Genomic DNA, 15201 nt, shown 5'->3' with positions numbered 1-15201 from the left:
GCAGGCACCATCCAGAAGAGGGGCAGAAGGTAAGAAAAGAGTTCAGAGATGTCACAGTTTGTTTTGGTTTTTGTCCTTTGTTTATAGACTTAAAAACGCAGAGGTGATGGAAGGAGAGCTTTGGGCAGAGCCTGCACAGAGGGAAGGGGCAACCCGGCCTCTACTCGCATGCAATGGGGGTTTGGGGGGGCCCTGCCTGTCCCCCCCCCCCCCACTGCCAAGTCCCAGGTGCCACAGCCAGGGAAGGGCTGGAGCAGTTTCTTTTTTTCTCTTTTTCACCCTAAAAACCTAATCAAAAGTGAACATGCCCCCCCCCCCCCTCCGGAGCAGCAGCAGCCTCTGTAAAAATCAATAAAGATCCTTGAGCCCCCACTGAGCTCCTGGGGTGGTGGGGGGCACTGGGGGTCACCCACAGCACATGCTGGGGATGCCCCGCTCTGCTCTCACCCTGTACCCTGGGCCGGGGGGCAGCCCTCACCCCTCCGGGGGGTATTTCTGGGGCTCCCGGGCCGATCCTTTCCCCTCAGCTCTTGGGCTGCCTCCTGGGGGCCCCCCAGGAGGTGCTTCAGCCCCTCAAGAATCCCCCTGACCCTGCTTCCAGTTTAGATCCCAGGCTCCCTGCAGATCTTGGGGGGCAGGGTTTGGATTGAGGCGGTGACTGCCCCCCCCAAACTACCCCTGGCCAGGGTGGCACCACAGCGTCCCCCAGAGCGGGGACGCCCAGCTCCGGCCCCTTCCTGGCGGGGACATTCCCGGCCGGATGAGAGGCTTATTGCTTGTAAAACCACAGAGAGAGGGGAGAGCGAAGGTGCTACGGGGACTCAGCGGGGTGAGGGCTTCAGCAAAGTCCCTCAACGCTGACCCCCGGCCAACGCGCGGCTTCTCCACCGTGCCCCGACCCCCGGGGCTCCCCCAGCCCAGGCCCTCGCTCCCGGGAGCCGGGGGGCTTGGCCACCCCACGCTACCAGACCCCCGTGCTGAGGTTACAGCTGGGGGCCCCCATGTGCCCTCCTGGCCTGGGCCAGGACCCCCTTCCCTCACTGGGCACCCCGTGCCAGCAGCAGGAGGGGATGAAGCCCTGAACCCTGGTGGGGGACGAGCCCCCCTGTGCCAGGGTGTCTCCCCCTCATGCTGGGCCTAGACCGTGCTGTGGTCGGGGGAGGCATCACTGGCCACCACGGCCACCGCGCACTCGGGGGTTTCTCTCTCTGCCGTTTTCCTCAGGTGCCCATAGAGCCGCTCCTCCAGGCCGCCCGCAATCTTGTCCATCAGCTCCGAGCCGGAGCCCAGCCCCAAGCACCTCCCAGGGCCGGGGCAGTCATCATCCTCAGGGAGCTCAGAGCCAGCCTTGGTCTCGGGTGCTGCCTCTCCAGGCTCCTCCACGATCACCTGGATCTCGGGGTCAGGCAGCGCCGGGGCAGGGGGTACCCCATCAGATGCCTCTGCTGCCTCCTCGTCACCGGCGCTGACAATGCGGGGCAGGGGGCTGTGGAACCGGGAGTCCAGGGGGTAGTTGGCACTGTCGCCACGGCGCAGAGGTGTCCGGTGCCGCTCCAGCGCCGGGTACCGCACGCCAGGGTCGCTGAACTGCTTCGTGTGCTGCCACTGCTTGCGTAGGTGAGTGCGGGAGCGGTGCTTGCCCCGCAGCGGAGACTCGTCAAACTGGGGGTCGTGGCGCACGAAGGCATTGAACAGCGCGTCCGTCTTCTCGTCGATGCTGTAGTCCCGCCGGGGCAGCCCCTCCCGCCCCGGGAACATCTGCCCGTACGGGGACCAGGCCAGGGGGCTGTGGGGACGGAGGTGTCCCCCACCCGCTGCGCCCAGGGTCGTGCTCCCCCCCTCCTCCTCTTCCTCATCTTCCTCCTCCTCCGGGTCCCGGCCCTCGAAGCTCTCAAAGATGGTTCCTTTCCGCCCGGCACTGGTGAAGCAAATGCGCTTCTCAGAGGCTGTCTGGTCCTTGGGGGGGCCCTCCTCACCCCCCCGGCTGGGCGCCTCGATGGAGGCGTAGCCACTGTCCATCTGCAGCAGCTTGCGTGTGCCGGGCTCTGACTCCTCCGTCTTGGGCCGACCCCAGAACTTCTCCTCGGGGCCTTCAGCCTCATCCAGGGAAGGGGAGGGGCAGGGGGGCACGCCGCTGGTGGAGGAGACGCTGTCCCCGCTGTCGCTGCGCACCGAGTCCTGGTCGTTGCTGCGCTCGGAGGCCGCGTACAGCTCCAGCGAGGCGCGCAGGCTCCAGATGTCGTGGTAGGCGCTGGGCTGCTCGGGCACGCTGGACTTGCTGGGGCTGCCCGCACCCCCCTCGCCTGGCTCTAGCCTGCGGGCACCATCCCGGTGTCACGTCAGGGACAGACCCCGCAGGCAGCGGGCAGGGATGTGCCAGCCCGGCCCCTGCAGGTTCCACAGCAGTGCCATGGTGCCACCTGGTCCTCCATGCTGTCGCAACCACCGTGCCCATGCCCCAACCCAACCTCCCCCTCACCAGCCCCCCCCCAGACCCCTCACCCCAGACCCAGTTGCCCCACAAGAGCTGCAGAGGTGGGAGCCCCCCATGCCCAGGGCCCCTCTACCCTGTCCGGCTCACCCATCCCCATCCCCTCTTATCTACTGAAAAATACCTGCCGAGAGAGGGTGGGGGGCTGGCAGGGGAGGGCAGGAAGGGGCCCCCCGCGGGATGGAAGGACACATCGTCCGTGTGGGCAATGTACTGGATGATGTCGGTCTGATGGGGGTCCCGGTCCTCCTGGTCCATGCTCTCGCTGGCCGCCCGCTGCCTCTGAAACTGCCGACGCTTGGGGGATCCTGGGGGGCGCAGGGCAGGGCTGGGGGGACAACCCAACCGGCACCACCAGTCCCCCACCCACACATGTCCACCCACCCTGCACAGGCCAGCGGGGCCTCCGCTGACCCCCACCTCTGGTGTCCAGGCTGGATGCCCGCTGGGTGCTCTCCAGCTTCCACTTCTTGATCCTGAAGTAGGGGCTGGCCCCGTCCAGGCTGGCATGGCGACGCAGGCGGGTGAAGAACTGCAGGACGGTCCCCTGGGGGGGGGTCGGGGGTGGCTCCTCGGGGCCGGCACTGCCTGCCCCAGCCGCCTTCCCACTCCTGGGTGCTGCTGTGAACTGGGGGTACGGGGAGGCCGTGAGTGCCTGCTCGGACCCAAGCATGCCTCCCCAGCCCCCCTGCATCCCACTCGGCTCCTTTGTCCACTCTGAAGAGCTGGGCTGCAACAGATGCACAAACGTCCCCCGGGGCAGGGACGAGGTGGGGGTGGAGGTGGGGGGGCAGAGCCTGTTTCTAGCTGGATGCCCACGTCTCTTCCTGAGCCCTGGCACGGAGCGAGGGGGCAGGGATGGGATCTGGGGGAGCAGGGAGGGAGCAGGACAGGACCCTTGGGGCTGTGCAGGCTGGGAGCCCCTTCCCAATCCTGGCCCCCGCCCCTGCACTCACCGAAGGCCCCTCCCCAGAGTCGGAGGAGGCAGACGGGCTGGCCTCTGTGAAGCTGGTGTCCACGGTGGAGTTGTAGGTGTCCCCGGGCAGGGCTGAGCTGGGGCCCACAGCATGGCTGGGGAGCACTGGCCGGGGCAGGGCCCCTGTGGGGGGCTGCAAGGCAGAGCATGCTCAGGGGGTCTGCACGAGGGTGGGGACAAGGAGGGGCCCCTGCACCCCAGGACCTCCTGTCTCTACTTCCAGCAATGCCCTGAGACTCGCATCTTGGGCCCAGCAGTGCCTCCCTGGGGTGCTGCAGGATGCCTGGCCTCCATGTCCCATCTGTCCCTTGGGCACTGAGGGCTCACCTGGAAGATGGCAAGACCGGGCTTGGGCGGGGGCAGGCGGGGGGTCATGGCCAGGCTGTTCTCGCTGGACTCGCACTCGTGGATGGTGACAATCTTGAGGGCAGGCGGCGGGAGGTGCAGGTGAGTCAGGCGGGCATTCTTCAGGTGGTGGAAGTCCCCCTCTGTCAGTGTGTACCTGTGGGACAGCTGGGTCAGGAGGGGCAGCCCCAACTCCTTGTCCCCCGCTCAGCCCAGAGCTTCACCTCCTCCCCTTCTCCTGGGTCTTCTTCCCCTGGTCAAAGAGCGCGGCCTCGTTGAAGGAGACGCGCCGGGCAGTGGAGGAGCTGGAGGACAGGAACCGCTCACTCTCCGCATCCCGGTAGCTGGAGGACGACAGGCACTCAGGGTCCTCCACTTTGCCAGTGATATCTGCAGAGAAGAGGGTCAGCAACCAGCTCCCCACACTGTGGTGTACCCCAGCTTCCCCAGCTGAGGCTTGGCAAACTTGTTGCACTCGTGGCCTCAATGCCAGCCTGGAATTCCCTGCTCCCAGCTGCCCGTCTTGCTCCACAGCCAGGGATGGGTAATGGAGGGCACAAGGGGTGTGTGGTGGTCACTGTTGCGGGATCAGGGGCTGCACCTTGGGAGGGGAGGGCCCAGGAGCTGCCTCACTCCCTCCCCAGATCTTGGGATGCAACTGGGGGGGATCAGCACAGCACTCGGGTCACTCACCCTGCGCCTGCTGCGAGTCATCCAGGTAAGTGGTGTTGGTTTTCTCGGGGTCATCGCTGGCTCTGCAGGGGGAGGAGGGTCAGAGGTGCCCGGGCCAGGCCCCCTGACGGTGCCACACACCCCGGGGACAGTGATGTCACCCCTTGCCCACCTGGAGTGCCGCCGGTCGGCCTCACAGCAGCGGCGGCAGATGATCAGGATGCCCGAGAGCAGGACCAGGGTGCCCCCGATGAAGATGGAGAGCAGGGCGAGGAGCAGCACATACCCATCCTGAGGGGACACCTCGCCGGGCACCGCCTGCTCGGGGCCGAGGGGCTGAGCCGCGGGGACCCGCCGGGGGGGCCCGGCCCAGCCCAAACCTGCCCCCGCCGCGCCGATGGCAGCGCTGCCCCCGGAGCCGCCGCGCCCCCCCCACCCCCCGCCGCCCCCGGGCCCTGCCTGCACCAAGGCAACGGCAGCCGGGGAGGCTGAGCCGCCCGCGGCCCCCCGCGCCGAGTGGGAGTGGGAACAGGGTTGGGAATGGGGACGGCGGCAGGACCCCCAGCCCTGCCCCACCGCGGGGGTCGGTGCTGTCTCCCCCTGCCCCTGGAGAGGGGCTGGTCCGGCAGCAGCGCCCAGGCCCCTGGACCCCCGCAGCCAGAGCATCCCAGCAGCGCACAGGGCACCGAGAACTGTCACCCACTCCCAGCACTGGCAGAGCAGAGGGTGACAGCGGGGCTGCTGCCGTCCTCACTCGTGTGAAGACGCCAGCCCCACGGCAGCCACGAGAACCCCAGAGCTCCGAACATGCCTCCCCCCTCCCGCGGGACCCCGAGGCTGGCGGCCTGGGGAGGGGCGGCAGAGACAGGCGGGGGCAGGCAGGGACAGGCAGGACTCACCGTGGCGCTCTCGGTCCCGTTGTCCCAGGGTGTTGGGTCATCGCTCATGGTCTGTCCCGGCCCGAGCGTGTCCTGGGGCGGGGGTAGACAGAGGGAGGCACCGGCCGGGACGGCGGAGCCGGGCCGGGGGTGGCGGTGGCGGCTCCTGCCCGGCCCCTGCCCGGCACCGCGGTGCGGAGCTGCCGGGAGGGACCGGGAGGGAGGGACCGGGATGGAGAGATGGAGGGAGGGACCGGGATGAAGGGATGAAGGGAGGGTGTGCTCAGGGGAAGGAGGAAGGGATGGAGGGTGTGGTCAGGAGCGAAGCACGGATGGAAGGATGGGGAGGAGAGGGCAGAACCGCTGCCCCTCCCCAGGGAGCCCCTCACCCCCTCCGGGCACAGCCACCCCCCGCGCCCAGCCCCCGGACTCGCGTGGGCACAACCCCCGACCCCGCGAAGAGCGGCCACGGTCCCCGCGCCCGGCTGGGGCCGGAGCCCCCAAACGGTGGCTATTGCCGGTGGCCAGATCTGGCCCGGGGGTTGAAATCCCTGCCTCAGGTCCGGGGTGACACCGCGCTGCCGTCCCCGGGGGCCAAACGCAGCCCCAGCCCCGCCGCCGGAGGACCCCCTGGCCGCGGAAGCTCGGGGGGAGCCGCGCTGGGGGCTCCCTGTAGGGACGGGGGGCAGGTGGCCGCCCCACAGCTCGTGGCGTGGGTGTCGCCGGAGCGCGACGGGTGACGATCGTGAGTCATCCCGAGAGCGGCTCCGTCACCGGGCTGTCCGCGCGGGGGGGACACCGAGGGGCCGGGCCGAGCTCCTGAGGACCGAGAGCCGCCGGGACAGGGGTCCTGCTCCCCTCCTCCGCGGCATCGGCCCTGCGGCCTTTGGGGACCCGGCGGGGACCTCATCCTCATCACTCTCCCGCGTGCCTGGCCCTTCCCGGGGGCTTCCGAGCTCCAGCTCCCGCTGCGAGGCCGTGTGTCCCCTCCGTGCGTCCCCAGGCTGCTGAAGGGGCTGAGCCCGGCCTGGCTGGGCGATGCTGTGTCGGGGACCCCCGGAGCAGGCAGGGGTGGGCACTTGGAAGCCGCTCAAAATTAGGTCAGTGAAAAATGTGAATGGTGCCCGTGAAGGGGTGGGGACTGTCACTCGTGGGGACAGCGCAGGGGTAGCCGTGTCGCAGCTGGCAGTGAGGCACAGCTCAGAGGGATGGCTGAGGGCAGCCCTGTCATAGGTCGGGGTATCAATCCCTTGGAGGGATATCGGGGTGTTGGGGGCCTCCTGAGGCAGAGAACCCCCTGCCTACACCGGCCCTCACGCCTCTCCAAGGTGGTGGGATGCAGCACGAGGTGAGGGGATACACCCCGCGACCCCCGAGAAAGGCTAAGAGGGGGTGGGGGGGGTCCCGCTTCCGACAAGATGGGGGGATCCCAGTCGAGGGGGCTGCGGCTCCACGTGGGATGGGCGCCCCATCGGCGGGATCCCTGTGGGGCACCCTCAGGCCCGAGGCAGGGGGAGCGGGGGGCCAGGGGGAGCGGGAAGAATGTCCCTCCTGTTCCCCATCATGGAGGAATCCCGTCTCCATGGCGACCCGACAGGAACAGGACGGCCATTGTCTGGAGGAGGGGGCCGGTCCCCGGGCTGTCCCCCCCGGGGGGGACACGGGGCGGGACCCGGGGTCGCCGCCAGTGCCCGGGGCGGGGGCTCGGGGTCGGGGGATCCCGGTGGTGCCGCGCCTCCGCACGTGGGAAGGGGTGCGGGGGGCGGGCCGGTGCTGCGCCCCACGCGTGTATGCGACCCACGGGGTCCGGCTGGACCGGGGCTGGGCTGGGGGCGTGGGGGGGACCCGCTCTGCCCCCTGTGACTGCAGCCCCGCGCCCCAGCCTAGTGACGGGATGCATTCAGGGATGTGGGGCGGGGATGGAGGCAGGGATGTGGGATTCAGGCAGGGATGCGGGATGCAGGCTGGAATGTGGATCAGGGACGGAGACGGGGATGTAGGATGAGCGATGAGGGATGCGAGCAGGGATGTAGGACAGGGATATGGGGCAGGAATAAGGGATGCAGGCAGAGCTGGTGACAGGGCTGCCGACAGGGCTGGTAACAGCGAGGCAGAAGCCCCCGGGACCTCTACGCGCGGTAGGGCGTGATGGTCTCCCCTCGGCCGGGCCGGCTCCCTATGTCGCGATAGGGGCTGTCGCGAGGCGGCGGAGCCAGACACTCACCTACAACCGAGACCGGGGCTCCATCGCCGCCGCTGCGCTCGGTGCGGCGGGGCGGCCCCGGGATTTATGAATGAACCGGAGCCGCCCCCGCGCGGCGCGGGCGTCACGTGGGGACAGGGGCTGCCCCAGCCCTGCCTGCACCAGCCCTGCCTGTACCCCCTGCTCCTCTGCCTGCCCCACAGTCCTGCCTGTAACTCCTGCCTGCGCCCCTTCCCGTACCTCTGCCTGTACCGCTGCTTTTATTCCTGCCTGCCACAGCCTTGACTGCACCGCTGCCTGCTCCAGCCCTGACAGCACTCCTGCTTGCATCCCTGCCTGCAGCACCCTTGCCTACACCAGCCCCGCCTGCACTCCTGCCCTCACAGCCGTCTGTACCGGTCCTGCCCTCACCGCCCCTACCTGCATCCCTGCCTGCACCAGCCCTTCTTGCATCCCTGCCTGCATCCCTGCCTGTACCTCTCCTGCCTGTACCCCTGCCTGTCCCATAGCCCTGCCCGCATCCCTGTCCCCACCCCTGCCCCGGAGCGCCCCGAGCCGCTGGGGCACGGCCGGACCGGGGCCCGGGGGCGCGGCGGCCCCTCGGTGCGGAGGCGGGCCCCCCCGCCCAGCACCACGACACTCGGCGGGCAGGGGAAACTACAATTCCCATAAGGCCAGGCGGTGTAGCGTGCTTTTCCTCCGCCGGGCGGCGCGCGGGGTGTGTCGGGTGCTGTGGTCCGGTGCCGTCCCGGCCTGCCCCGCGCTGCCGCCGCTGCCGCCATGGCCGCAATGTTGTGCGCCCGCCGCTTCCTCCGCCTCGCCCGCCCCTCGCTGCCGCTGCCCCCCACCCGCGGCTATGCCGATCCCGCCGGCGGCCCCGCTGCCATGGCCTTCACCTTCGCCTCACCCACACAGGTAGGCCCGCCGCGGCCCCGGTCCGGATGCCCCCGCCGCCGCCTCGCCCGGTGTCTCCTGAGGGCCCGGGGCGGGCGGGGCGCGGCCGGTGCTGCCGCCCCCGCGGGGCTGTCCGTTCCCGGGGGCTCTGGGGTTCCCGGGGCACGGCCAGGCTGTCACAGGGCTGTCACCGGGTTGACCTTGGCCCTGACCTCGGGCCTTGCCCGCCTGACCCGGGCGCTCAGTCCCCGCCGCAGCGCTCCCGGGCCTGCCTGAGGCCGGTGCAGCCCTTTCAGCCGTGCTGCTGGACCCGCTGTGCTTGCCAGGCCCGGCCCCGCCGCAGCGCCGCCGGCCTGGAGCGGGACACGGCCGGTCCGCCCCCGCCAGGCCCAGCCGGGGCTGTCCCCGGGGCAGGGCGCGGGCTGGCGCTGGGGACAGGACAGCCCGGCAGCGTAGGCCGGAGTGGGGACGGCAGCTCAGGGCTCCCCACGCGCTTCCCAGGCTGTGCCGGTGCCTGTCGCCCACTCCCGACTCTGTGCCTCCATGTGCCGCCTCCCCGCCGTGCCCCTGGGAGCTGGGAACGCTTCCCCACTGCCTTTGCCAGGACCTCTCCTCTGGAGCCCGGCTCCGCTCCCACCCTGTGCAGGTGCAGCCTGTCCTGGGCACACCTGGACGTGCTGAACCTGCCAGGATCTGGGAGCTGAGCTGCTCCCTTGGGATGGGCTCCTTCCTGGGCTCTACAGAGCCGCTGCTCTCCATCCCCCCATCCCTGGTGACTCCGCCTTTTTGCCCTCTTCATCCAGGTGTTCTACAACGGAGCCAACGTGAAGCAGGTGGATGTGCCCACACTGACCGGCTCCTTTGGCATCCTGGCATCCCACGTCCCCACGCTCCAGGTGCTCCGGCCGGGCGTTGTCACAGTCCATGCTGAGGATGGGACGGCCACCAAGTACTTTGGTGAGCGAGGCAGGAGGAGCTGGAGAGGAAAGATGTGCGTGGGGATGGTGTTCTTGGTGCTTCCACAAGGGAGGCTCTGCCCATCCAAGTGTGGCCTGGTGCACTTCCAGGGATTTCTGCTTTCCCAGCTTGCCAGGGGCTTCTGGAAGCTGATCCTGGGAGCTGTGGGTTGGGGTCAGGTCTTGGTTCTGCTCAGGCTTTCTGGGACCATCCCCTTCTCCAGCTTGCCTTGGGGTGGGAGCTGAGTCCCTGAATGCTGGAAATGTGACAGGAGGGGGCTGAGGATTTGTTCTGGGAAAGGATGGTAAGGATGCCAGGGCTGAGCCCCCCCATGTTGTGCCTTGCAGTGAGCAGCGGCTCTGTCAGTGTCCACGCCGACTCCACGGTGCAGGTGCTGGCAGAGGAGGCAGTGACCATAGACATGCTGGACCTGGCTGTGAGTACCCAGAGATTTCACCAGCCCTGGGCTCCCTCCCTAGGGGGAAATTGCTCCCCTTCTGTGCCATGGGGTCCTTGTATTGGGAGCTTTCTGTGCCCAGAACCCAGGGTTGTGTCTGCACCCCCACTACATTTTGGGATCAGGGGCTTGGGGCTCCTCCTTGGTCAGCTCTCTGGAGAGAGGGAGCTCTGCAGTCGTAAATCTCCACACCATTTCCCACCCCTTGGACAGACACTGACCTTGTCCTCACCTCCAGAACAGCTTTTCCCTGCTGATAAGGTGTCTGGGGCCAGCACAGCTGTGTCTGTAGCTCTGTGAGGCTCCCAAGTCAGTGGGTCCTTGGCATCCATATGAAGGACCAATGGCTGCAGGGGAGGGAGGGAAGGACAGTCCCCTCTCCTGCAGTGTCTCCCAGTGACACACATTCTTTGTGCCCTCATGTCCAGACTGCGAAATCCAACCTGGAGAAAGCTGTGTCAGAGATGGCAGCAGCGTCTGATGAAGCTGCTAAAGCAGAAGCTCAGATTAAGGTAGAAGCTAATGAAGCCCTGGTAAAGGCTCTGGAATAAATCCAGGTGAGGTTCACCTGCGGCCTGGCTGAGCATCCAGACCTGCTCTAGGGCCTGCTGGGCTGGGCAAGGGATCTGCCTTGCTTTTGGGGAGCAGTGACCACAGCTGTCCCTTGCCAGGGTCAGGCCTCAGCTCTGGGGGGCTCATGGGGGTCCCCAGCCCAGAGCTGACCTGGGGCTGCAAGGTGGCAATGGGGCCTGGGGCTGGGCTGTGGCACTGTAGGGTCCAACCCTGACACTGTGGGATCCCGCCCAGCTGTGACACTGGAGTTCAGCCCTGACAAGGCTGGGTGGATAGTGCTGGGACAGACAGACTGGGAACTGTGGTCACTGCTGGGGCCTCACTGGTTCCCCAGGTCCCCACTGGGACTGGCCACATCTGGGGACAATTTGAGGGCAGAGTGGGGATGCTGGGCCCCACAGGGAGAACAGCACGTGATCTCTGCAGCACATGCTCCCACTAAAGACAAACAGCTTCTGTCTCAGGGGAGGTGAGGCTGGGCTCTTACCTTGCGGCCTCTTTTTGCTCTGTCCTGCACAGACTGTGCCTCATCCCTTCCCTTCCCACGTGCTGGCAGCCGGGAATTGCGGCAGTGTGTGCTGTGGAGGGCTGTGAGTCACTGGCAGCCTCCACCGGGCTCAGCCTGGAGCACAGGAGGGCACCAGCTCCCGCTCTCTCCTGATCTCTGGTCTGGGTGCTCTTTGGTCCTGGAGAGCTGGTGGCTCATGTTTACTCACAGCAGTTGTGCAGCTGGAGTGGGGCCAAGCCCTGGGATTGGGATCCACGGCCCAGCCGAGCCCACCTCGCACAAACCTGACCCCACTTTGTGTTTTGCAGGAATCCCACTGTGGATGCAGAACTCCCAGCCTGTCCCTGTTCTGCTCCCTGGCTGTACAGATGGAACAGGACAAACGGAGGTGGAGAAATGGTTCTGATCAATTAAAAGGAAATGTGACCCTCTCTTGTGGCACATCGCCTTCTTCCCAGACAGCAAATTGCAGCTGGAGCCAGGAGCAGTTCCCAGCTCCTGCCCCAAGGCAGATTCACCCTGGGAAGGGGTCACCAGCACTGCCCTGGGGTTTGGCTGGGCATTCCCAGGGGAGACTCACCCCCAAGAGGTTCATCAGACAGGTTTATAATACCTTCCCTGTGCTCCAGCCACCTCCATCTCCAGTAACCACTTGGACTGTGGGATTACGGGAGCACAGATCTGTTCCAGAGCCCTCCTGTCCTAGCACTGGCTCTGCCTCAGCCTCCTGGCTCCAGCGCTGCAGGAATCCACATTGACGGGCAGGGTGCTTCCCACAGCTGGACAGCAGCTGCCGGGCTCTGCCCCATCCGCTGCTGCTGCCAGTGGCATTTCCCCTGCTCCTGGAGATGGGCTGGGTGCGGAGAGGGAAGCAGATGCTGTGCGTGATGGAAATCTTTCCTGCTTCCGTTCATGCTGGGGATGGCTGGAGCTGCTCTGCTGAGCTTGGTGCTTGCTGGGTGCAGCCCTGTCTGAGGAGGCCACCCAGGGTTCCTCACAGCCCTGGGAAGCAGGAAAGGTTCACTAGTCTGCAGCACCACTGGAGGGGGTAGGTTTGGGCAAGGGGACAGCTCTGCCTGTGCCAGGCATCTGGGATGTCTGTGCTGTGTGTCCTGCTGCACCAGCTGCTGCCGGGCCCCTCGCTCCATGCCACCCTCCCACACCTTTCCAGAGGGATTTTGGGTTTCCACTGCTGTGCAGAGCTTCTGTCCCTCCCTCTGCATCGCTCTAATCCCCTTTTCCCTGCAGTGTTGCAGCCCGGGAAGGCGCGTTGGCTGCCTGTGAGGTCAGTGCTTGCCACTCCGGCCTCCTGCGTGCCCTGCGCGGCTCGCGCCGCTCTGCGCTCAGAGCAGGGCAGGCTATTTTTGGCACTGCCACCCAGGATGTAATCTTGGCTGCCTCCTCACCACCACCTCCTCCCCCTCCTCTCACTCACTCTGTCTTTCTCTCCCCCCCCTTCACAAGTGATCAAAAATAGAGCCTGTGGTGTTAAATTTCTCACTCTGTGGCTTATTAAAAGCCTCCGAGTGCCTGACGTGGAGCCTATTTGAAGCTCAGCCGACTTCCAGCTCCTGAGCTGCTCCAGTGCCTTTTCCCCTTCCCCTCTCATTCCCTTTTTTTTTTTTTTTTTTCCTAAAAGGTCAGACATTGCAGTGAACATGAACAAAGCTTCAGAGCCAGAGCTGTACTAATTAAAACATCTTGGGAAATACTGGGGCTGGCTGGCTCCCTTCCCTCTCCTGCTGCCCCTCTCTGTCCCCAGCTGCTATTTGGGCTGCGTGAGCCTCCCCCAGCACACGCAACCGCGCTGACGGAAGGTGACTGCCTTGGGTTTTTCATCTAATGGAAGAGCGTTGGCGAGGCCGGGAAGCTGGGGAAACGGCCAGCTGCTATTTTTAGGACGGGAAAAAAGTGTCTCCGTCAGCGTCCTCTCACCAGCTCTTCCCACTGCCTCCCGCCATCGCCGGGGGAGCTGGGGGGGCCGAGGGATCCAGTCCTGCCCCTCTCACCGAGTGCCCTTGGCTGGGTGCTCCACAGCCTGCTACCTGCTGGGACTTGAAGGCTGCATTTGGGGGGAGCAGTGGGGGACCCTTCCGTGTCCAGAGACCTTGGGGATGGAGCCTCATGGATGCAAGGACAAGGCTTTGTCCTGAGCCAGGACTGGAGCAGGACTGGGTAGGGACTGTGGATGCCTGGCTGGCAGCATCGTAGCCCTACTCACCCTGAGCTGTACTTTTGGGGGTGCAGGGTGCGTGTGGGTGATTAATTACATGTGCTCCTCCACACTCCCAGGCCAGCCGGCTCCCTGCAGCCTCGGCTCTGAGCCCCTCACCTCTGCCTCCAGCCCCTTCCCCTGCATGCTCATTATCTGGCTCTCCACAGCCACGTTCTCCTCCTCCCCTGGCCCCTGCTGCCCATGCCAGAGCCACCATCAGTCGCATCCTGCTGGATGCCACAAAAATGTCCTGATTCGGTGCAGGAGCTGTGTGGCTGCGGCTGCTCCAGAGGCAAAGCCCTTTCCTGCTCCCGGCTCACTGTGCAGGTACTGCAGGGATGAGCCCAGCCTGGGGGCAGGCAGGGAGGTGGGGGACAGCCCTGGTGTGGATCATGATGTGATTCAGCAGGTCACTCTCCCTCTACCCTGCCCCCACATCAGCCTGCACTGTGACACCAGTGTGGCACTTTCCTGTTCCTGGAGTGCTGGCACCTGCCTTGGGGCACAGCAGCCTCCATCTGTGGTTCCTTCCTCTTTTTGGGGTGATGGGCGCCGAGGTGCCCCTGCCTTTGGGTCCCTGCCTCTGCTGGGGCCATGCAGGACCGGGAGCCCGGGACCTGTTTGTCTCCGGCTTTGGGCTGGGGCGTGGTGGGTGTGAGAGGGGAAGGGCTGCCCGGAACGTGGTGGGAGCGGGAGAGGGCTGGTGTTGGTGTTGCCCCCCTCCTCCCTTTCCACCCAGGGCTCTCTCCCATGACTCGCATCCTCTGCTACCAGATGGAGGGTGGGGAGCGGGGCCGGGAGCGCTCGGAAAAGTGAAGCATCATGGATTCTGCCGGCGGCGTCGCTTCTCCGGGGGATGATTTCCGAGACGGGCCGGGTTCTGCCGGGCCAAATCTCCCGGTGCTGGCGGCCGTCCCTGCGTTTGGCCGCGTGGCATTTCCCCGTCCCACCCAGTCCCGAATGCAGGCGAAAGGTTCCAGCTCTCCTCTCTCTGTAGGAAAAACAACCCCAAACCCCACCGCAGCCCCAGGAAGCCCCGCTCCCGCCGGGCTGACTCATCCGGCAGAGCCGCCCCTTTCCCTGCCCAAACCTTGGCGCGCTGGTGGATCCTGCCTGTCTCAGCTGCTGACCCGCACCATCGGTGCCCAGCCTGCAACATCAGGGTGGGGGTACAGAGGTTGCCCCCACCCCTCTCACTGCCAGGGAGCTGCAGGATGTGGCAGCAGCTCCCCGCAGTGTGGCGACCCCCCCCCCCCGGGATGCCGGGCAGCTCCCTGCCTGTCCTGGAGGCTCTGCAGCGGCTGCGTGCAGACCTGGCCCCCTCCCACCCCAGGCCCGCGGGTGCTGCCGCTCGCCCCGGCGTGGGAAGGTCAGCGGAGGCTCCACACGCTGCTAGCACAGCCCGGAGCGTCCTTGGGCCACGCCGCCCTTGGGCGGCTCGAAGGCCGAATCCTCACAGCTTCCTTAGGATGGGGGGGCTGCTGCTGTATAATGATTAACCCGCCCGTGTTAATCATTCCGGCCGGCAGCCTTTTTCCTCTGGGTTTCCAGCTCTGGAAAATGTTCCTTTTCCGACGCCCTCCCACGCACGTGGCCCCGCAGAGGGAGTGTGGCACAGCTCAGGGGAAACCCCGTGGGGAGGAGCGGGACCTGGCTCGGGGTCTGGCACCGGGATCTGTCCTGGCGGGGCCCCTTGGTCCCGGTTCTGGGGGTGCCTTGCCTGCAGATGGCAGCGGAGCCGTGGAGAGCGTCGCCCCAGCGGCCTCACCCCCAAAATCCCGACACAAGAGCGAGTGCCGGCGGGCATTGAGGAGGGCGGGTGTTGCAGCCAGCACGACAGAGCTTGTCATGGTGCTCCCGGGCCAGCAGTCCCAGAGTGCCGCGCCGGCCACGCAGCAAACCTTGGCCCGGGGCGCGTTTCTCTCCTGGGGAAACTGAGGCACGGATTGGGAAGAGCCACTGGCAGGCCGGGGAGAGTGGGAACGCGACGTGGGAATCTCAGACCGTGCTGCTGGGCTTGGTGATTCCACCG

At 66.6% G+C, this 15201-nt stretch overlaps 2 protein-coding genes across 5 annotated transcripts; one reads left to right on the top strand and one right to left on the bottom strand.

The window, feature by feature from the left end:
* Positions 1-57: 57 nt before the first annotated feature.
* On the bottom strand, positions 58-8011 carry CBARP (CACN subunit beta associated regulatory protein). 4 transcript variants are annotated; one of them, XM_053999386.1, is made up of 10 exons: positions 7587-8011; positions 5384-5562; positions 4657-4802; positions 4506-4567; positions 4037-4202; positions 3795-3969; positions 3448-3600; positions 2912-3119; positions 2616-2799; positions 58-2314 (listed from the first exon to the last, which is right to left on the bottom strand). In XM_053999386.1, exons 2-10 carry the CDS (start codon positions 5429-5431, stop codon positions 1138-1140), a joined length of 2319 nt encoding a protein of 772 aa, XP_053855361.1. In that variant the 5' UTR covers positions 5432-5562; positions 7587-8011; the 3' UTR covers positions 58-1137. The 4 variants fall into 4 exon arrangements, with proteins under 4 accessions (XP_053855361.1, XP_053855359.1, XP_053855358.1 ...); XM_053999384.1 differs by having other exon boundaries at positions 5384-5455; XM_053999383.1 differs by lacking the exon at positions 7587-8011 and having other exon boundaries at positions 5384-5729.
* Positions 8012-8106: 95 nt separating this feature from the next.
* ATP5F1D (ATP synthase F1 subunit delta) lies at positions 8107-11385 on the top strand. Its single transcript, XM_053999536.1, has 5 exons — positions 8107-8480; positions 9263-9416; positions 9764-9852; positions 10302-10430; positions 11263-11385. Exons 1-4 carry the CDS (start codon positions 8346-8348, stop codon positions 10422-10424), a joined length of 501 nt encoding a protein of 166 aa, XP_053855511.1. The 5' UTR covers positions 8107-8345; the 3' UTR covers positions 10425-10430; positions 11263-11385.
* The last annotated feature ends 3816 nt before the right edge of the window (positions 11386-15201 follow it).

Source organism: Vidua macroura, chromosome 26 (genome assembly GCF_024509145.1).
Source record: "Vidua macroura isolate BioBank_ID:100142 chromosome 26, ASM2450914v1, whole genome shotgun sequence".
Taxonomy (NCBI): Eukaryota; Metazoa; Chordata; class Aves; order Passeriformes; family Viduidae; genus Vidua; species Vidua macroura.
This window is presented reverse-complemented; position numbering and strand designations above follow the sequence as displayed.